Raw genomic sequence first — 23,591 nt, 5'->3', positions numbered from 1 at the left:
AGCTCCAATCCCACCACACCACCTGAGATGGAAATTCACTTACATCGACAGAAGAGTTTATGCTACTTCTTGAGCCTGAGGTACTAGCAATCCAATGTCCATATCCATTTTCTGGTCCTTCCACATTGATATCTGCTAAGTGCTGCTGGAGGGCTGTTAAAAGGCCATTAAAAAAAACGTTCACAACTACACTGGGATTAATCTGACCATGAAAGTATTCTATATCCAAGACTGCTCAGTAAAAATGTTGGTCCAGATGATTCAGTGCAACAGATAAATTCATATACTACTATAATCATCCCCGGTTTTCCTTTCAGGAATACAAAGGCATTAGCATAACCTTTATTTCACATCTACATTTTACATATAAGCCCCTGCTTTCATCCTGCAGCTAGCTATTTTGACACTGCGTATCTTGACTAGTACTACTTCTATGCTCATATCGTCATGTAAATCTCTCCTCTGTTTTGGAGTCTTACTGACTCCAGCAACTATCTGCTCAAGCATCGTGAAGTGCAGAATTATGAATGGATGATTTAAGGAAATACAATAATTATTAGGAAGTATCTTCATATGGATTTACAATCTACAGAGGCTAGATAGCAGGCACAGTAATCAGAAGGAAAACGGAATTTCCCTGCTTTCTGTATTAATTTTTCCATCCTTTGGAAATGTGAGTAAGGCCCACCAGTTAACCACAAATGTGCAAATGTACAGAGTACTGTTTTGCGCAAAACTCAAATCTAGCAAATAAGACATTTGCCATGCATTTAGCTGATTTCTTGTCAAAAACTAAAAAAAGATATCAACAGCCTTAACACATGAAGCTTTCTTAAGCCAATATTAATACAAAGGTCATTATAAATAAGCTTACCCATAAATCCTCCTTTGGCAATGCTTACATACTCTTTATTTTTCTGCAACAGAAAAGATATGTTTCTAGTTGAAGTAAAAATCTGTGAATTCAGTTTTGCAAGCATGGTAAGGAAATATGGGAGGGGTTAGGTCATTTTATATAAAACAACACTGCTTTGTAGTGTTGGTAATGTAAATTAAGTTAATATTTCGGGGGGGAAACATTTGTCACTTAATATCACAGATATGTGCAGAAGCACACTTTATTTCAGCTATTAAAATCAACAGCAATTTTTAGTAGTACCTGTAAGAAGTGTGCCAACACCATGTTCATATACATATCTTCTTCTTCCCTGCCACTTCCCATGAAGCAGAGATGTTCCCCACCAGCTATGGAGCCAGACTCAATGGATTGCTTTTGTGCTTCTAACAGGGATTTTACAGACTGTGCAAACTCTGATGGGTTTTGAAGCATCTGTGGAATGAATGAATAAAAAGGACATAACACAATGCACTGTAACTTGTGAAAAGATACACTTTGAAAACGGTTATAATTTGCTGAGCACCAAGAACGTAACATAAGCACCTTGGGGGGGGGGGGGAGAGAGACAGAGCCAGATCTTAAGTTATATAAGGAACACTGAGAATGGCCCTCCTCTTCCTCATTTCACCATACCTTCCCCAGAAAAAGAATACAACTTGTATCTGTCAGCTCATTCTTGCAAACACCAAAGGAAGGTAGGGAGAAAAAAAAAAAAAAAAAAGGTCAAGTAGCAGTAAGCTGGCAACATCAAAGAGGGACAGCTTTCCATACCCACATATGCTTGATTACAACACTTTCAAACTTTGTAGTTTTGGATTCCTTTAAAATGCCTAGCGTTTCTACATGCCACTAAGATCCAACTCTTGCTGTCTCCCCGCTAGGCTTTCTTCATTGCCATCACCTCCTCCATACCTTACCCACATTTGGGAAAAAAGCTGATAATCAGAAGTACAAATAGATGCCAAGGGTGCCTGGTACTCTCTAAAAGTTAAGGCTGTGGTCTCCTAAAGGCCTATTACGTGTTCACAAACGATGAGCTGCTAGACAGAAGGGATGGAGAAACACACTTTCTAAATGCAGAAGAAATTTTAACCTTTTGAGGGGAAGGCACTTAAATCCAGTTGTAGGCTGATGTTTCCTTGTTAATTACATTAATTAAGTGGGGGAAGGGAGAGGGATGTTCCTTATCTAGCCTTTACACCGGACTGAACGATGAAGTATACAGTAAGAAATATACAGTAACAAGTATACAGGCTAACCATCAGTAAGTCAGCCTGAATTTGAACTGGGATCTCCTTAGAGCCAAACACTGATGCTTTATTACTTAAGGGCTAAACCTCACTACTACTGAAGACTACCTGTAAGTGAGATGGATTCAAAAATGCTTTTCCCATTGTCTCCTGTTAAAGTAAACTGCATGTACTTTGTGTATACAAGTGAATAAAATGCACTGAAGTTTCAAGAATGGCTTTTGGCCCCAAAGATTATTCCTTGCATTAAATTTCTAAAAACGCAGATGAAGCTGGTGACATGCATCCAGCGGAGTTTATGACTGATCCTAATCATATCGACCGACACGCTGCAGCAGTTAATTCCAACATATAATTGAATACATAATAATTAATCACATACAATTTAAGAACTGCTTGCATGGCCATTTTTCATAGAACACTAAGTTTTTAATAACTGAAGAGTCTGTAATGCTTATTTCTGCCTTACTGGACCTGATGCTCAACTAAAGCTAGAACACCCATGCATCAAGGGGAAATTTCTTCCTATGTAATTTTTGATTTAGAAGGAAAAAGAAAACACTACATAATCACATTTGCACAACTAATCCTGAATAATGCATCATTTTAACTATAGCAATAGAGATAGTAGATGCAGGACCAAGCTTCTTCACTGGAAGACGATCAAAAAGCCTTTTATGGGGTACATACATGGAAATCATTCCATGCAGCATCCATAGTCTGTTTGAAGTGAAATAGTACAGGGTTAATCTGGAAGTGAAGAGTACATTGAAACCAAACTGAAACAGCATAGGTGATTTGGGAAAAAAAGACAGAGAGGAATATAACCGAACGATCAGTTATGAACTTGTATCAAATGGAAACTAGAGCAAGATCTTTAATGAAGTAATTAAAAAGTCAGTTTTACATCTCGGTCCTAAGATTAAAGTATTTCTTCTCTCAAATTGTACTATGAAAAATTGGAAGGACCAACCAAATGCTTCTCACAGACATACGCCCCTTAAAACCAGGCTGTAACAAGACTGGCTGAAAAAAAGGGGTGCCATCTGCTAAATTAATAACACTTCTTGTGAGGAACTATGATACTAAAAGGAGATTTATCCTCCAGGCGATGTCTGCATTTTATCCTGTATGGGTTCCAGTTCTAATCAAAGATCAGGAAGGCTGGAATCCCATACTCTAATGCCACAAAGGACAAAACTTCTCAGTAAAATGATGGTTCCACAAATCTGCTTTAGAGAAAGCTAACTTTTGAAGCCTCAGCATGTAAGTAGACACCGTGGTCCACAAACTACTGTCTGAGGACTACTAGTTTTTTTGAAACAGACATTTATCTCTCCCTCTGTTCGACTTAGGAGTCAAGAACCTATACAGAAACAAAAAGCATACAAACCAAGTCTGAGTCTAAATGAAATGCCGTTGATAAATGCCCAGCATTGTATTGTTCTGCAGGACGACAATCCACCACAAAGAACCTTACTCCTTCCTGAAAGAGAAGGATTACCTGTTACAAAATTTAAAAGCTGTATACATACTGATGGGAAAGTACATTATTCAGCTTTATTTTGACAGTAATTCCAATACTATAGGGAGGGATTCGGTGAACGGGACTAATGGCTATCAGAAAAATCGTACTTAATTTGAGTATTGCAAACTACCAGTTACGAGCACCACCAGCATCATTCTCATAGCGATCTCACATTAATACAGTAGCTTACACCTCGGAAAGGATCACCAAGTGCAGTTATTTCATGCAGTGCAGTTATTTCACCTCTATTGAGAAGAAATATAGTCTGTAGAAGAGCACATGTCAACATGACAAGATATTAGAAGGGATAACTTTGAAGTCCCAATCCAATAGTCTGTGACTACTCAGCATAGCACACAGGGATAGAGTTACGCCCCATTGGCACATGCTTAACTTTAGTCGGAGTAGGAAAAAAACTACCTATGGTGAACTGGGGCCAGGAAAATGCTACAAAAAAAGCTGGTAGTTAAAAAAACCACTATAACGTAACTACATGAATAACCAAATATTGTTCTTAAATACCAAAAGCGAAGTTCACCCTTCCAAGTATCTTTATTATAAACAGAGCTATGCAAACAGCTTGCATCAAAACATTTTTTTTTGTTTAAACATTTAATTACCAAAAGGCAGATATTTCATAACGGCATTCTTCTCAAAGGCATGAAGTAGTGCATTTTATATTTTCCTCTACAATAACTGTATTTGAAAAAGAAATCAAATCAGTGAGACGTTATTCAAGCTCCTATCCCCCTCCCCCCCCAAATCTGGATCAGCCATACTGAGTTCCCCTTTGCTGCAGCTCTATCTGCTACAGCATAGATGCATTGCAGTCAGGAGATAATTTACAAGGGGGACAACTTCAAGACAAAAATACTTTTTCCTGAAACAGCAAACCAAGCTTTGTTGTTAGTATTTAGAAATGTTTGATACACGCAGAGAAGTAAGGGATTCTACTCCTTTTCTGGAAAATTGTGCAAAAGAAGAATAATGTAGCATACTGACTCCTTGTTGCTGATTTGCTTGAAGAATCTCAGACACAGAAATAGCTAGACAGAGCGCCTGACTCAAATCAGTGTCATCATCTTTGAGGCCCAGCAAGCTGCTGCCAAAAAGAGTATGGTTGTCCTATCAGAGCAACAGGAAAACAAACAAACAAACAAAGTAATGTCAACTGAAGCCATTGTCCCGTCCTTAAAACTGAAGGTTTAAAATAAAACAACATCCACTGTATCACAAATAATAAGTCTACGTATATCTATAAGTACATGTATACCTTGCCTATACAGCCACTGAATTTTTGATAGCTCTTTCCACAGACTTCTGAAAAACGTGGCAATGCCTGAACTTTGATTACAAACATGCTTGTTCACCGTTCTGACAGTGTCGACGTGATTAAATTACATACAGTTGCACGTCAGCAAACAGACTCTGACATTAAGAAAAACCCTGTCTTTTCAAGAATCTTACATATCAGTCTACCACACATCAGTGAAAGTATAGACAAGCCAAAAGCAACAACTAGCGAAGGTATGGACAAGCCAAAAGCAACAACTACGAATTACTTCTATTTCATGAATCCAATTTGGTCAACAGATTCGACAACATGGGAAAAACAAGGGAACAAGATAAAAAACCTTAACGAGGACTTCTAACAAAGACAGTAAGTTTGTACAGAAAAAATAAGTCTTGTGTGCAGCATTGTTCTCTTCTGGGTTTTTTTTTGAATTTTAAGTTTTAACACTTTAGAAAATTATATTATGTGGCTGCCCACTAATATATAAGGGTCACTGTGAGGGTGGTTGATCATTGGAACAGGTTGCCCAGAGAGCTTGTGGAGTCTCTATCCTTGGAGATGTTCAAAACCTGACTGGACACAGTCCTGGGCAATCTGCTCTAGCTAACTCTGCTTGAGCATAGGGGATGGACCAGATGACTTCAGAGGTCCCTTCCAACCCCAACTATTCTGTGATAATAGCTAAGAAGAATCATCACATCCATTTGCAGCTTTGCTTTGCAGATAAAGTCCAGCAGAAGAGTATGTGTGGGGAGGAAAGTTATGTAGCTGAACTCGCTCTCTGCATGGTAAACATTTAAATACCAGTAATTCACCTTCTTCCAGACAGATTATCATTTTAATGTGGTAATTCTGTCTCATTGGCTAAAAACTTACAATTAGGACCATACTGGTTATCAGCCCTGAAGAGAATACTGCAAGGAAGCTTCTCTTTAATATGCTTCACTTAAGCTTCTTCTCTTTGAAGCTTTCAAAGATCATAAAAGTAAGTATCACCAGAGTTAACAACATGAAAGAATTGTTTTTGAAAAAAAAAAACACTCAATGAAATATTCACCAAACTTACTGTCAACAAGAGCTTAAATGAACATCAAAAAAGAAGAGAATTTCAAAATTAATTTGTTATTACCTTCCTGAAAGAAGCTGGAGTTTTGCTACAATAATATTGTGCCAAAGAGAAGAGATCTTCTATATCCTCTAAATCAAGATTGGCTGGTGAAGTTTCTAGGAATTCTGACATACGTAAACAACACAGGTGCACAATTATTTCAGATAGGAAAGAAGCCCTATGTGCCTTCTTATATTGCAAGATATCTCATTTTTAATAGGGCATAACACAATTTAGTTTATTAATTAAAGTTCAATGGTGACTCATTCTTTAGGTAGAGGTCAAAGACACAGGAAGTACTCCTTATCCATAGGAAAATCGTATTACTTGCTAGAACTTTAAACCTTCTACCCAGATTAGCTCATGTTTAGCACACTTCCACCTCTATTCAGGATTAGCTTTCAGTTGCAATACTAAGTCAGTTGCACTGTTATCTGTCCAGAATGGTACAAGGGAATAATTCTGCAGTATATGGCAAAATCGCAAAAATTCGAGCGCCCTCATTTTGTATTCTTATATGTTTATCAATTATATTGTATTATGCCATATAAAATAATGCTGGTATAATAATGTAGGTGAAACATGCTTACAAGAAACTTGGCCTAATTTCTATAAAAACAGAAGGGTGGGAGAGGAGAGGGAGACAATAACGATAAGGCAAGCCCAAATCCAGTACATACAAAGATGGTAAACTCGAAAATGCAACAAGGGCAATAGATTTAAAGAAGGATTTGAAAGCTGCTGCTTTGAGCTTGGAAACATAGGGGTTATTTCAAGTACTCTGAACTGAAATACAAAACTGTGTGTGGGAATGTTAAGGGGAAACACAAGAAAAGAATGGTAAGGACAGAGCAGATGTGATGCAGCAAAAGAACAGTAAGAAAGGAATTAGTAGGTGAGGAGATTCACTGAGGGGAAAAGATAAAAAAAATATAATTTAATGACAATTTAATCAATAATTAAAAATGATAAACTATGGGGATTAAATTATATGGTGAAGGTTTCACCAGCAGCTGTGTAAGAGAAGTACTTACTTATCATTTCTTCTTTATCTGTTTCTTGTGCTAAGATAACATCTCTGAAAACAGTAAAGTCATAGGCATGGATTAAGTCAGTAAAAGCAAAATGAAACACACTGATTAAAACTGTGAGACCAGGGAATGTCTCAAATGATTAACTATACACTTACTTCGCATTGACAAGGATGATTAACATTAAGAAATAAATAAAGAATGGATCTGCTTGCTGTAGATATCCATCCCATATCGCCTGAGTGACTTCGGCTGAACAGTAATATGAGAAGAGGCTTCCAAGCTGAAAAGTAGAAAACAGTATGAAAAAAAGCAACAACCAGGAACAACCTTATCAGGATAACATTTGTTAACAGAGACACAAGCTATCTAAAAGAAAATAAAAAAACAAAACAAAAACATGTTAACATATACATCTGCACCACGTATTGAAGGATGGGTCTACCCTCAAAAATGATTTTTTCAAAAAACAGTGCAGTAAAGCTAAAGAATATTGTCTGTCAATAATATTCCCCACGTGAAGGAAACTTTGCCGTAAATTGTCAGCCCTGCAAGTTCAGTCAGAGATATAACAATATGGCTGGAGTGCTCTTCAGCTCCACAATATCAATTATATTATACTAAATCATTCTGTTGTAGTGCAGGTACTAATAATATTAAAATCATCTCCTGATACTGAATTAGCCTTGCAGGGCTAAAAGAACCCCAACCAAACAAGACAATAATAAGAAAATTCATTTCACCCCATTAGCTTAGTAAATTAGTGGAGCACAGTATATTATGACGCTTTTTATTTTTCACAGTAGAACCAAGCTAACGCACACTGTCACAAATTAGTTTGGTAATGACCCGTACTCAGCATTACATTCTCATGTTCACAGAGGAATAAATACAAATTTGCCAGCAACAGAAATTTTTCATTACCGTTTAACAAACGGTATGCCTGTTCCCATATTCCCTTTTAAAAATACATCCCCTCTGATATGCCAAGTTCAAAGTGGATACAAGAAAAGCTATGAACACCCTTTTCACACATCCCAGATAATATTTGTAATGACACCTAACTCAAATGCCTACCAGCCGCCTGCTGCAGTGGGGTCTTACTGAACCTTCTGCTGCATTCACGTTTATATTAGCGGAATTGCAAAAGCTCAGTATCTGTTTTTTAACACTACCGTGGAAACTTTCAACATCTCCTGTTATACTTTTATAATAAAAAGTAAGAAGATTTATCCAATTCTGAGTCAAACGCACTGAAGACAGTATGTAGCTAACAATGAGGTAATAATAGGTCTCCGAATGTTGCTGACATAATTCAACACATTAAAAAGACCTCTGTATGAACGAAGTTCGTTCACAGATGAAAGAATAATTTTAATGTAAACTCATAACATAACATGAGGCTTAAGATTGTTCTCTAAGGTTGTACGCTAGCAAGCATGACATCAAGACCGGGAGTAGCACTAGCTCATTTCTCTACTTACTTTCAAAGGGAAGATTTTTCCTAACAAACCACTAAACTTTTAATAAACAACTATAATGAGGCTGGTATTTACCAAGAAAAAAATATACCAACATACAAAAATGAGGGAGCTTCAATAGTTAAAAAAAAATCTAACTGCTGTTTTGAAGGCGGATGACTGGTCACAGGCAGATGTTGGGAACGTGTAAGCTTTTTCTGAATGCACTTTAAAATTAAAATTGGTAGCGGCCTAGAGAGTCTACTTACAAACAACCTGCTGTTTAATAACTCATGTTAACTTTATTTCTTTAACTGAAAGTGAATGCAGTTATAAAAAATGTCACAAAGCCTACGAGTATGAAACAGAAGTCTGGAAGAGTTCACAGGTTCACATTAATAAAGTCTTCTCTATAGATACAGCTTGCAGACTTGTCCCTTAATTCTGTTCTGCAAGCACTGTATCGTGATTTTGTATTGCATACACTAAGTAGTACTGAAACATGAGAATTTAACTGTATTATGTTGTAGTTCTGCTACACAAACTTTATAAAGAACTGATTAAAATAAGTGTCTCTAGAATCTTCGCCACTTGAAGTCAATTCTCAAACTAAGGTGGAGAAGAAATAAGCAACTGAAGAGTTGCAGAGTATATATGCCTAAATTTTAAAAGGAATGACAGCTATGAGCAGTAGCGCTGTATGAGGCAGTTGCATATTTCAGTTAATAAAGAGGTTTTTAAAACAGTCAGTAATTTGATTTTAAAAGACCTGTTAGGCTCACTTTTCTCCATCTCTACAACCATACAACTGCACATTATAAAAACTAATGATCTACATTACAGTTTCTTTCCCTTTTGAGTGTGAAAGTTGCTCTCATTCCTACTTACTCCAGGTATTTCTAGTTCCTAATATCAATGGCTCAATTAACACACGGTACAATCAATCTATGATGTTCACAAGATCTCATATCTTACTCTAAATAACTGAAGACTAAAAAGCCCGTACTATATTAAAATACATAACTTATTTCAATAAACTTAGTACTCATTCAAAAATAAGATTTCGAATCTCTTGCTCTGCTGTTCTGTAAACTGGCAATCTGCACTTCAATTGTTATAGAAATTTATTTTTCATTATGTTTCCCTACTTTCACTTTATTACCCAGTTGAGTGCATATGAGTCTGGTGTCATCTTCTTAGTATCAAGAAAGGAGCAGAGTTCAGGCTCATGGTACTGAAGAAGCAGCCTAAATAGATGAAATGGTCTTCCCTTCAGAAAACAATCCCTAAAAAGTAGCAGTGAAATAATTATGAAAACCCCCATAATACTCCAGTAACTCTTACAGTAGCAATTATTTATTAGCTGAGATAATGTAACTTCCTATAAGGTTCTTTTAATTCACAGACACTGATGCCAAAATCAACTTGCTGCAAAGTAAAAATAAAAAAAAAACAAAGAATCCTCCGCTATGCTAACAAGGTGGTAGAAAGAATGAAATACTTTCATAGGATTTTCTCTACCAAATATAGATAGTATTTAAAATAGATTTAAACGTCAAAATAAGGCTAGAATGGCATCAGTGTTCACTCAGGGAAAAAAAAAAAAAAAGTCATTCTACCAGAGCAGCCAAAGTAACTTTAAAAGATGCTGAATTCATATATGGATAACAGTTCAACTCCAATCATCAAGCAGGAAAGAAAGGAGTACATGAAAAAGAGAATTTAAAATGAAGAAATAGCTATTTACAAGACATTAGTAACAAATCTCAAGTGTTTAAAAGGCTAAATAAGCTCAGGGGAACTTAATACAGATCTCCAATCAAACACAATTATCAGACAATCTTAAAACCAGGTATATCTACAGTGGTGAACAGGAAATTTTCACAGCAATTTATATACAGAGATTCTTTTTTCAAATTATCCCTCCCCCTCCCTCTTTTTTTTTTTTTTAAACTTCCCATTAAGTTAACAGGAGAAAGAGAATGAAAACAAGAAAAATGTTCCGTTAATGATTTTAGCATAAGAATCAAGACTTGCAAATGACTTTGAATGGTTAATATAGTCAAAGTTAGTCAGTAATTCTTTACTACATTTTCACATTAGGAACGGACATATACCTAGAAATAACTCTAAAAAAGTTAAAGAGCCTTTCCACATTTCTACAGGCAGTGCAACAACCATATTTTTAGACAAATTTCCTTAACTGCTTTGCTCAGTAACTTTCTCCTTGTTATTTATCCATATTAAATCAACCCCTAAGAGCACAGGAAGTTAAAAAAAGAAATCCAATAATTTTGAATTCCTGTATCTATTCATTTACTTCCTCAGCTAGAAGCGCTGTGGAGACAGCGGGCTCAGCCATTGGAGGGCGGACGGATAAAAACAAAGCAAAGCAAGGTAAAGCAGATTAAAAAGATTTAGCTAAACGGAAATAAGTTGCCCTGGAAACTAATCTACACCTTCCTTTAGAAGAGGGATTTTTTTTTTTTTTTTTAAATAAAAAAGGAAGCTATTTTCCCCCCACCGCTGGAAGAAACATCGAAAGGGAAAAGCAGACGAAATGCCCTTTCCTCAGCCAGGTCCCTGAAGTCAGACACTCTTCCATTGCCCGCGTGCAGCTTCCTAGGCAGCTGATGCCTCTTTCAGCGCACACACCAGTCGGTGCCTATTCAACTGCACATCCGCGCCGGGGTTTCCTTCTGCTTATGGGCCAAACAAAGAACGAGCCAGGACTTCCACGTTAGCTGTTTGCTCGTTTTGCTTAGTTCAGAAAAGTCATCCTTCCGGAGGACAGGCAGAAAGAGGAGAAAGACAGGTATCCATAGGAAAAGGGTTCCTTTATAATAACAGCCTTTGAGAATAAACAGAGTGCTTCCAAAAGAAGAAGAAGGAAAAAAAAAAAACTCCTTTGGCTTGCTAGAAATGCTCTTCCAAAAAAACCCACGTTATTGCGCGGTTCACCAGATTATTCCATAGATTTCCTCACGCAATGATGCCAATATTTTGTCAGAACAAATTCCATTAAAACATTTCATGGCAGTTAAAAGACGTGAGAAACTATGAATAGCAAGCCTATGATTGATAAAACTTCCATTTCCATATTTTTGCCGTTTTTCTTGTTTTTAAAACAGTAATGATGGCAAAAATCAAACTGGGATCAAATGGACCTAAGTGGAGGTTTGCAAGTTTACTGCCAACTGCCTTTCTAAGCCTTTCGTTCTCCCATCTTAAAAACAAAAGAGAACAATCTAAATAGACAGGATAGCTAAGGGTAAGATGAAAATTAAAGAAGGATGGAGAATATCTTATGGAAGAACAATCTAGGTTCTTACAGAGACACTGAAATACCAGACACCTGGAACGTCTCCTGTGACTGAAAGTATATCAGTTATGTGGCTGCAATGCTAATATCCCCAAACAATTTGCAGAGCACATTTCCAGTAACACACTGGGGACAACAGTATTTTACATAAGCAATGGACAGAAGCTGAATTGTGTGACAAGACAGACAAACGTTCCCTATCACGATACCAGACGTGCACTTTTCCTATTATGGGCAGACATCCAGTTCCTGGGCTGGAGGCTCCTCTCCAGAGAATCAGACTATTCTATACGTTATTTTACAAGGTCCTAATCTGAAGGTGCTGTAGTCTCACTGGAGTGTCAGGGTGCCACTCCAATACAAATAAAAAATTATTTTTGATGACAGCACATATATAACAATGTGAAAAACTCCAAATGTGTATTTCTATTAAAAAAAAAAAAACTAATGATTTTTTTAAAAATAATTAAAGTGAGTCCACACCTCACTCAATTCACATGTAGAGAATACAACGACAACATCAACTACTTCCTTTAAAGAGATCTTGAGAAACATAAGTAGCGCATTGAAGTCACAGGTATAGAGAAATTGTAAACATCCAAAATGCTAGGAAAGAAAATAGAAAGAAAAATTGCTTTCACATAACATACCGGCAGAACAGTTCCTAAACACTATTTTTGATACTACATGAAATGACAGATGTGCCATGTGGAAGGAATGTTGAATCTACATCAGTCACATTTTTATTCATTACATTCTAAAACTTCTCAATTGTTTCCTGTGCTTATAATCAGTAGGTATTGAAATATGATTCAATTTTATAAACATACAAAGGAATCTGACAACTGCTACAAGCAGTGCTGCTCCTAGCTGCAAATCACCTTTAGCCAAAATCAACATGCCCATCCTTTCGGTAAATGCTTTCAACGACAATAAAAATAGTACACTAGAAAAAAGGAACAGAGTTTTACCTTGGAATGAATTTATTCATGATAGCATAAAAGCAGTTGTACAAATCACTGCGAGGCAATCGAAGGTGCACCAAAGGTTTGAGCAGATGTATCCATCCGAGGAAAGAATTGTATTTAACATTGCGTGATTTACAATAAAAAGTAATAACAGACTCAATATCCAAAAGTAATATTGACTTCTCCTCTTCTGGCACTGACAATTCGTCTGAAATAAGCAAGTGTCACAGAGTTATAAATCATTTTAATGGCCTTTCCTTGAAATTGAATGAAATTGTTTCACAGCACAGTTGCACCACTATGGAGTTCTACATACCTGAAAAAAATAGCAGCTTGGATTAAATGCTTACAAAGGAGATCCCAAAAGTTTACAGATGAGGGATATTTGCATAAATATAAGTGATTTTTAGATTACTTCAGTAGGATAAGGCATTTAAATATCACACCAAAGCAGGATGAAACAAGTCTGGATTCTCCAGGATATATGAAACAAGGAGGTAGATTCTTTTAATGCACGGAATGTCCCTCCTCTATTCCCATTTGATGTGCTCAGCATATAAAGCACGCTCAACTTCACAACAAATTAAGTTAAATTTCAACACAGACTAGCCCACAGTATATGCCTCCAATTCCTTGAAAGTCCACTGGCACGCAAATTAACTAAAATCAGTAGTTTGAAATCAGCAAGGCCTAGACACTTAAACTTTAACATTAAAACATAAAACATTTTAAATCTCTACTTTGAAGTTATTTTCCTAAAAAGAGTTTAAATTTTGGGTTGTTAGGGTGACTACAAAAAGGGAACTGATTTACTTACAACTACGTTTAGCTTTTAAATTAGATTTGGTACTGTTGCTAATCAGAAGATTCACTTTAACTTTCAACACGTAATCTTTTATACAGCATAGCACATTGTTTCAGATTCTTATGAATTTTGTAACATAGTGAAAAGTACAGATGTTCCTTATTTACTGAGAGACCAATTCTGAATCCATGATTTGTATTAATTTGCATCTGGATGAAAACTGACCTGTGCAAAATCTGTTTTACAAGATTTTTAAACTAAAGTAGCAAGCTAAACAATTATTAAATCTCTCATTACCGAGTTGGGTACCTATACAAAGAGTTAAGTTTTCATTAGATCCAAAGCATCTTTCTATACAGACTCCTCAAAAGGCTGACAACACTTCAGAAAACGTACTGGCATCCACCCACCTTGACATAATGAACATAAGCGATATCAACATTGTACTCAAATTATGCCTTCCTCCCTGTGACGGTATAACTAGTGATAAAAAGTGGTTCCTAGTTTACTTGTAGTTTAAGCATGCGGATATTTTTTATACGGCTCGTGGCTACACTTCAGTAAAAGTTCATACAATTTTTCAGGTTAATACCGAACACATTTCTTTCATAAAAATCTGATGTCATATATTAGAAATAAATGTGTTTTAATTCGCTCAAATTATGTCAACTTTACTAAAGCTAAGCTGAATTACAATAAAAAAAGGAAAAGCTACGCTATGTTCAAGAAGGGAATAAAAGTATTACCAAAAAATGCAGCGCCATTAAATCTCTGGTGAACATTTTTCACACTTAATTACAAGCCCACGGCTCTCTACTCTGAATGAAAGGTTGTGTTACAGAAGTATTTAAATGTTTTCCCAAAGCTAGCAGATATTTGATCTTTCCTTCCCTCTAATTCTCTCTCTGACACACACACGCACACACAGAAGAACAGTATGCAAACCTCACATGCCATCTGAAGATTTGTTTTAAATTTGGAGACTCCTTGCCTTGCTAAAATATGAAATAGATTTAATAACACCCTAAATCTATCTAAGCTTCATTCTGAACTCTGAACTTTATATTCATTACTTTAATTAGTTTAATATTGTTATACATTTCAAAATATTTTGAAAAAAGGAGAGGAGGATTAATGGCATTCGGAGATTAAAGTGCTTAATTCTATATGATATGAATGTGAATGTCTTCCTGAAAAAGATATTGTGATTTGATAACACAGTGGAATTTTGCTTCTCCCTTTCCTTTATCGGACAGACAGGGAAGGAAAACAAGCCCTGCTATTTTTTAGAGCTATAAAATGTACAACTGTATTCTAAAAGTGGTAGGTATGTATGCAGTAACTCCATTCTCTGTCTTAACATTCAATCGTGCAAAAATTAAAGTAGGACTGGTAATAAAATGTAAGATTGTCTTACTGATATGACGGGAAAGACTAACCAAATCTGTAAACTCAGCACTGAATCAGCCACCTGACCATTGATACTAACCCTGGTGACAGGGATTTGGTGTCAGGGATACGGTCATTTTTTGTGATCAGCTGGCAACCAGATCCTCCGGCAGCTCGTTATGGATATGCAGGAATATTATTTCTAATGTCCTGGCAACATTTTGCTTTTACAAATGCAACCTTCCACTTTTGCTGAGAACGCTATTAAAAAAAAAATCTCTCTCTAAAAAGCTAGAAAGTCCAGAATGAGTAATATATTTCTCCCTTGGAGGTTACATACAATTTGGTGTTACACCAGCTATTCAGATTAAGTACAAGTCTTTGGACAGTTAAAAACTTGAAGGACATTATATGAAGAATGTCAGGTTGAAAAAAAGGGAAACAAAGAGAAATGAATATTTTTCAACTCTTGGAGCCCTCTTGGGCTCCAGCTCGTGGGCTCCGTTTAGTCTACGCAAACTATCACTTACAAGCTAATACTTGGAACTTCCATGATGTCACCCATCTCAGAGTCTGAGTACAGATAAGATACTGTTTTCTTATTATGATTTCTTTCTGATTTTCTGCGCTCTCTCATCTTCCTCCTCAAAGCTTCCTTCAAAACCTAAACATCATTAAGGTATTTAATTCAAATAGCAAAGTTCTAAGATAACTGAGAGTACAGAAGTTTTAATACAGGTGATCTGAATGTCATTAAACTTACCAATTAGCTCTTGACAATCCTTATGAATTACACTCTGTTCCGGTAAGTCTAAACAGCCATCCCAAGATGCCAGGCTGTCCCCCTTTCCTACAACATTAAGCGCAATCTGCAAGCAAAAATAAAAAAAAACGCTCTAAACATTTTTAGTGTACTTTTGCAGCCATCCAATTATTGAATACAGTAATTTAACTCAACAGAGAGCAAGCACTCCAGAACTGAATCGATGTACATGCATATTAAAGTTTCAGTGTCACATGAACAGGGTGGCTCTTTTGGAGAGATGCCTGATAATTAAACCATTCACTTCAAATCAAATACACCTTCAAGTATTTCCTGCTTCTCGATTTAAGCTCATCTTTACCTTCCAGACTTTGGCCCTCAGATCAGCAGGTAATCGCCTTCCTTGAATGATGTTTCTCACAGTTTCAAGATCACAACCTCCTTCTTCTAGAGCTTCTGCAAGATCTTTTTCCCTACAGTAATGATAATGTAGCATGTTTAACTATTAAAAATATTTTTATCATACAATATTTTTCAATGTGTAGCTATGAAATAAATGTAGACGCGAGGATATTATCAGGCAAAAAATACACATTTTAAAAATAAACGCCTACCATTAGACAATTTCTCAGTTACTGAAAGTAAATTTTCGCAAAACTCCTTTTGTTCCTTTAAGGCCGTCTATTCAACTGTTTATTCCATTCAATTTGCATAAGAGAAAAAGTAAGTTTATATCATTTTTTTGTTTTCATAAAGTGACATAACATTGCAAAACGCGTCATAAAAATGCAAATTTAGTTGTAATTTACAACTGAAGAGACACATGACAAATTTTCACACACAGACAACACGTTCAGAGCAAATCCTATACCTTAATTAGATGGCAGAGCTCTTTTAAATAAAATATTAGATGGCCTAGAAAATGGAAAACATATTTCATAGGTTTAGAACAGTCAGCTTTTAACTCCATCTTTCCTTGAAATGGGAAAGAACCTTTTAGTCAAACTCACATTTACTTAACTACACAGTTCTAGCACCGTAAGTGTGCACATGTGCATATGAGTGAAATTAATCACAAAAGTTAGATTAAGAGATTGAGAACACATAAAAATATTAATGCTAGTTTAGAAAGTAGCGAAATACACAAGCTCACATGACAAACACTAGTGATATGTTGTCACAGTAAAACAAGCAAAAAGTTCTTAAACCTCATAGATAAGATACGCATTCAGAAGTTCCTACTTTACAATTTGATAGCTTCTGTAGACTGTTTCAATGGCTCCATTCTGCCTATAAATGTGTGAACAACATCTGATGATTTCAGATGTTTCAAAATGATTTTGCAGAGCAGTGAAAACACAGCAGCTTCAACAGAAAAAGCGCAATGGCAGTGATGCATCGGTCCTGTAGGCAAAATTTCTCCCTCACTGTATCATCTTAACTGCTTTTCTATCAGCTCTCACATCAAGCTTAAGAATGACTTTGCTTCATATACCCTTTGCTTCATATTTACAAGCTGAAAGAGTAAGCAGTTTCTTTGCTTTTCAGCCAGTCACTTTCCTAGTATTTTTGGTAGCACTTTAAATTTCAAATATACATTGGGGCAAGGCTTACAGTCTTTTTTCTTCAAGGAATTTTGCAAATTTGCATGCAAGACAGTGCAGTTCACAAAGAGATTGACTTGTCTCAGTCTGCTATTTTTTTAGTCTAAAAAAAAAAAAAAAAAAAAACAACAAACCCAAAGCCTAATTCTTACAGAACCACAGATTGCACAGGAAAATTTCCCCCCACTTAAGACAGCTACAAGAAAAATACAAAAGCACATCCATCCACTACCCTGTTGTTCGACCGCATACAGAACGATCAATGTTGGAAAAATTAAACAATCAAATCAGTTCTCCATGAATAAAAATCAAGTATTTCCAGGACATTTATGCAAGAGAGATCTGGCCCTCTGCAGAACTGCATAAACTCTAGGATGATTCATTTCAACAAAGGCCAACACCAGATGTTAGCTGAACAGAGTTAGATGCTCTCATACATACGTATTGCAAGTTTCTGGGCACGCTATGACAAACAAATTAGAAGAACTACAGCTAGGCCTGGAACTATAGCACACACAAAACACGGTAAGTTGCTACAAATATTATCCAAGTATCAAATGGACACGTGGAAGTGAGCCATCATTAGCAACAGCTGCATAAATAATGGTCACAAATTGTATTTTAGGTGGTAGGATTTTAAACGATAATAATTAAATTTGGTCTCTGTGTGCTCCAAAGAGAAAGATTAGGGAAAAATTGTAAAAAAACATTTAAAAACACAACTACACAGACAAGTTACAAAAATATACCTGGCAAAGAATGTTTCATAGTTGCACAAGCACTAATTGTGCAGTTACTAGTACCTAATATTCACAGCTTAAAAAGCCGTGCATGGGCTAACATCAAGGTCAACTTCAACATGTTATCTGCAACGTGCGCTTCCTCTGTTTGCTTGACAATATACTACTATTTGCAAAATCATCTCCATAGATACTGTCATCAGCAATTTTTATCCTGTGAAGATGACAGGCAAATGATAGCTATACTATCTTACCTTAAAAAGCAAAGAATTGATAACCCTATCTCTTACTCTAGATGCATTATCACATTGAGTTATATGAAATACAGCAGAAAAAAAGCGTTACTCTATTATGAATCAGTTAGCTACTCTTTTCCTCTCTGTCAACTTCCAAGATTATTCAGAGGCTAGAAGCAAGGAGTTTTCAAAGGTTAAGAGAAACTCTTTTCTAAGACATATATTCTATTTATGCTAACCTGAAAGGTACCATGGAAATGATTTTGGTTCTTTAACACATGCTCCCTGATTATGTTTTGCCTTATTTCACTCAGTGCTGTGTTGCAAACGTTCCAGCAAACTGCTAGCAATCTGGACCCTTGTCTTTCATTGCCTGAAGGCCAGCTAGGAAGTTTTGTGCTCATAATGAACACCAATTATTACACTTTCTTTGGAAAGAAAGCCAGCACTTCCTTCTCTTCATGGACAAACCCCTCCAGGCGAGGGCATCCTTGCTTTCTGCTCTGCCATAGCTCCATTGACTATTCCTGGAATCTAATCAAAGTTTTAGTTATAATCTACATAATCCCAGTCTTATTCTCAGGGCTGATTAATCTACAAATACTACCATTCACAATATGGCTATTAGTGTATCTGGAGTAAACTTCCATAGTTACAGAAGGATCTCTGAAATCCACGCCAGGCAAGTAACCTACTATAATCAGCAGGTAACTACCTTCATGGACCTTCAACATGATTTTTTAGCCAAAATACTTAAAATATAACAGAAAAGTGGAGTCATTAAGAATTGATCAACACATTCAGACTTTTTTTTTTGAAGTACTATGTATTTTATTTACATTTGTCTCTGAGGTGCTTGGTAATAATCATTTGTAAATATTAACAAAGGAATTTAGAAATTGTGGATATGTGAACAGCAGTGAAAAGTAGGAAACACTTCAGTGAACTGTAACTAGATGAGGAAAGATGTATAGTATTAAGAAAGCTATAATCCATCAGGAGGTTGTAAAGCTTGGAATGTACCTGCCAAAGTCCATTGCTTCTGCTCATTTGTTATTATTAGGAAAGACAGAGTTTCCAGAGTTAAGTAACAGCATTTAGACATGTATTGGTTAAACACGTATTCACACATCATTCCTGTTTTCCTTAAATTGGCAGTAAGGCTGCCAAGATGGTGAACCTTCTCCGCTCCCAAACATGAATACATGCAGCTCATGTGGAAACCAAACTGGACACTGAAGTGTTTCTTAAAACTTTTTATTATTTAAAGCCGGCTTAAAAAATTATCTTGCCAAGAGGATCATCAGTTTTAGTTTCTGCAAAGCCATTGTCTCCCGGGACATCAAACCCACCCGATCAGCACTTCTGTATGCTACGATTACCAGAAATACAGGAAGAGAGAGAGAGGTGCGTATCTAGCAATGCTGCTCTCACAGTTATGAGAGCTGAGTGCAGATGGAACTGTGCTAGAGAATATATCAGTTCCATCTAGTACTAGATGGAACTAATTTATTCTTCCAATAGATTTTTATTTTTATTATTAAGAAGATAGAACTAAACTGCGTTTTGAATAAAATGCTTGAAAAAGCTGACAAAAGCATACTGATTTATAACATACAGTAACCACAAGCAAGGCTTACTTAAGTAAAAACTGCACAAGTGACTAGTACTGATTAAAATTTCCAAAGTCAATAGCTAATATCGCTGTATCTTTATAGCCATCATTCTACTTTTCCCAGAGCAAAGGGCATAGCTTCCCATCACAGAAAGCTTCTATCCATATAAGTGCTTCCTTTTTTCCAGAAATATATTGTTATATAGTTAGTTACACTACTTCCTACTTTTAACTCATGATCTTCTTGACTACTGAAAAAATCCAAAATAATAATTATTTTTGAAATGAAAATAATGAGAGCGTTTGTTCTGTATTAAAAACAAACAAAAATTAATCCCTCACGTTTACTTCAAAATATTCCTTGTAATCAGAGCACCATTAAATATATTTTGCTCTTTAGGGAATTTGAGAGAATAACATTAATTCCTTGCCATTTTACCTTCTCTTTATCTTTTTTTTGAGTGTGTCAATTTCTCATTTAGCTTTCAAGGATTTTTGTTTTGCTTTCAGAAGAAAGATCATGGTCCCAAGTATTAACAAACCAGATTTTGAGCATGGAAAAAAATATATGCTCTAGTTTCGCCACTTTGTTGTCTGAAAGAATTGGAGTGTATTTTGGGAATCCTAAGATGAATGATTCCAATGCATAGTTAAAAGCACAAGAACGATTCTACCCATGGTTAGAGTTGCATTTAGTTAGTGCAGGTCTTAACTGTTAAAAGTGTAGACCTTAAAATAAAAATACTACTTGATTCAGTTGCCTAAAGCTTGAATATTCAGCAAACATCCACAAAAACGTTTTACAGACTCATGTACAACTGTTTCTATCTGTATCTATTTGAGAACCTGAACAAGAAGAATTAAATTCAAATCTTTTTATTTCCTGGTTAAATGAGGGGATAAAAATGTATAACTTAGAATTACAACCATTTTAACTGAGAACATTCTGGCTGCTCTGTCCCCATACATAGCAATTGACTGAAATTAAGGTCAAAATCATCAAATAAACAGTCAAAATAGGAAAGAAGATTTTACAGCATAGCCTGAAAGCAGCCTGCTTCCTTTTGTACTTCACTGCATTCTTAGCCTTCGATGCAGATATCTATTCTAGAACCAAATATAATACTTCTGGCAATTGCTGAAATAAATTTTTGAGAACACGCAAATTAACTTAAAAGAATTATTTAACATCAATGTCTTGACAGACCTGTTGCTGTGGTTTTTAAATCCAAACTATTGCTATTCAACTTCCTGGAGTTACTGAACGAAGCTGACAATGTCATCTTTCAGTCAACTCCACACAATAGTGTGTGTGTGTGTGTGTGTGTCTGTGTGTGTGTGTGTGTGTGTGTCTTAACTGCACTCTCTAGTGGCAAACCCCCTGATTTCTGTTAAACAAAACACCCAGCAGTCAGTATGAGCATTGAGGTTTTTAACTCATCATTAGTTTAACTGCTCATTAGATGAGTCGTTTAACTCTTCATGTGCACCAGCCTTGGATGTCAAGGTGGCATGGGAAGTGCGATGAAAAATATCAAGGGCATTTTATGTCAATCAGTATCCCTAAATTCTACAGGCTCAAGGTGCTGTCACAGACTCTGAACACAAAATTGCATCTGCCTTTGAATCCCTCTAAAGAACTAAATGCAAGACCAGGAACCAGAACTGCCCTTTTTATTCTCAACAGACTTTAGATGTACATATAAGTCATTTCATGTTTCAGTGGCTTTTTTTTAAAAATGTGAAATGTTAGTGCACAATCCTATATACTTCAGTATTATGCTAACGTAGCGTCGTATACCAAAAAAATCTTTAAATGATATATTTTATATTCAAAAAAATAACTTCTGGTTTTTTTGTATACATTGCTAGCTGCTGTGGAACAGTTTAAATGAATAAATGAGAAAGAAAATATTTCACTTAAATTGGCTTTAAAAAAAACAAGAACAAAACAGGAGACAATGTGAAGCTTCTAAACAAACAACAAGTTTGTTTAGACAGCTTTACGTGTTCTTCAGAAGGTACAGCTCTCATAACAGCACATACGCTGACATCCCAATGCAGCATTTAGCCATAAGCCTCTTGACCTGTTTCCATGAATTCCTACAAAGTATTTTTTTAATTTTATTTTTCCTACTGCATGCCTTCAAATTTGCCTTTTCTAATAGTACGAGTACACCAAATTTACTATAACTACATTTTGAAGTTCCTAGTCAGAACAATAATAATGCAGGCTGCACTTTGAAATCAGTCTAGAACCAGCAGTGTTCCTCCTTCTTAATACAAATTTTAGCAGTCTGTTGGGATCTTAGAAACTGCAATATTCTTTCAACATTAGTAGTGAAATAGTTTTGAAGTTTTTTTGTTTTTTGTTTTTTTTTTTTTTAAGAGATTTTTCAATCTGGTTGTTATTCAACCACCAGGCTTATATTTCAAAGTGTCAAAACCGAGCAGCTGATGAATCTATTTCCTACCTAGCAATTATTATTACACACCAACAGTCAGGTCTGTATTTAGAAATAATGCTTATGTAACACTGTGCCTGTAAAACGTACCTCATAAATTTTGAGCTTTCAACTAAAAACAACCAACCAACCAACGAAACCCCATCAATTCATTCTTCTTTGCTAACAAGTGATATTTAGTAGATAGTTCTAAAAATGCAGTTCCTGGGGATAAAACTAATGTAGACATAAAAGAGAAATCGTTTACACCTGCATGCATATCAATTCTGGTTTCTTTACAGTGAGATAACTAAAACAGCACAAAGAAGGCTGGGCATAATCAGCATGAGATTTTGAATCCCCCCCAAAAATAAAGCATATAAGCAAAACTATCAGAGTGGGAATGATTGTAAGAAGCAGATCTGTAAGGCAACTAAGCAAGTAACTGTTTAAGAAGCGCATATGAGGAAGGAACAAGGAACAAGAAACAAGGCTCAGAAACACAAAAGAAGAGAAACTGCATGCAAGGCAGAAGCACAAAGAGAAATAAAGAATAAAACGAAGACACACTGAAACAGAGGTGTGGGGTATAGTGAAAGCAGCTTCAGTGTTTAAACTTAGATTGCTGAGGCTTAAGTAAACCTAGTTTAAAGTGAATAAACATGCATGAAACACTAAAAATCCTATCAGTGTTACCATCAAAATGATCCTATACATGCTCCAGAAAGCCTCTTTTGGTCTCCTAAAGGTTTAACGTAAAAACACTTATAAGTAAACAGCCACACTGAAGGAAGAAGAAGGGAAAAATCACTCTGAAAATAACCTAGGTTCTATTTTGTATTATTATCTTCCCTTGGGCAGGTAGGCAGAGCGAGAGGAAGCTGAACTGAACACAGCAACTGAAGCCCAAAGGGGGGCAGGCGCCCACCTCGAGAAGCTGCTACCGCCGGTTAAGAAAAGCTGTGATTTTTGAAACTGGAGCAACATCACCGCCGGCCGGAGAGGGCCGGGCGCTGCCCTGCCTTGCCCTAGTTTGCAAAGCAGCGCTTCTTCCCTGGGGTAGCGGCAGCTGGGACCGAAACGCCGGGAGGTACCTGCGGGAGGGGACCGGCCGGGAGGGCCGCAGCCCCCCCCAC

At 36.2% G+C, this 23,591-nt stretch overlaps 1 protein-coding gene across 3 annotated transcripts in view; it reads right to left on the bottom strand.

Annotated features, from left to right (window-relative positions):
* TBC1D23 (TBC1 domain family member 23) overlaps positions 1 to 23,591 on the bottom strand; it is a 35,679-nt gene that overhangs the window by 11,797 nt on the left and 291 nt on the right. For all 3 annotated transcript variants that reach the window (XR_011144071.1, XM_068960409.1, XM_068960402.1), the window contains exons 2-13: positions 16,178 to 16,289; positions 15,817 to 15,922; positions 12,863 to 13,067; positions 9,732 to 9,855; positions 7,268 to 7,392; positions 7,113 to 7,156; positions 6,100 to 6,203; positions 4,679 to 4,801; positions 3,542 to 3,634; positions 1,160 to 1,330; positions 875 to 917; positions 44 to 153 (exon numbers count right to left, since the gene is read on the bottom strand). Coding sequence is in view for 2 of the 3 variants with exons in the window: in XM_068960409.1 (XP_068816510.1) it covers positions 44 to 153; positions 875 to 917; positions 1,160 to 1,330; positions 3,542 to 3,634; positions 4,679 to 4,801; positions 6,100 to 6,203; positions 7,113 to 7,156; positions 7,268 to 7,392; positions 9,732 to 9,855; positions 12,863 to 13,067; positions 15,817 to 15,922; positions 16,178 to 16,289 (1,360 nt within the window). In the remaining variant the exon portion in view is untranslated. The remainder of the gene's footprint in view (positions 1 to 43; positions 154 to 874; positions 918 to 1,159; positions 1,331 to 3,541; positions 3,635 to 4,678; positions 4,802 to 6,099; positions 6,204 to 7,112; positions 7,157 to 7,267; positions 7,393 to 9,731; positions 9,856 to 12,862; positions 13,068 to 15,816; positions 15,923 to 16,177; positions 16,290 to 23,591) is intronic.

The sequence above is a fragment of the Struthio camelus genome, chromosome 1 (genome assembly GCF_040807025.1).
Source record: "Struthio camelus isolate bStrCam1 chromosome 1, bStrCam1.hap1, whole genome shotgun sequence".
NCBI lineage: Eukaryota > Metazoa > Chordata > Aves > Struthioniformes > Struthionidae > Struthio > Struthio camelus.
Note: the sequence above shows the minus strand (reverse complement) of the source record. Positions and strands in the feature narration are given on the sequence as shown.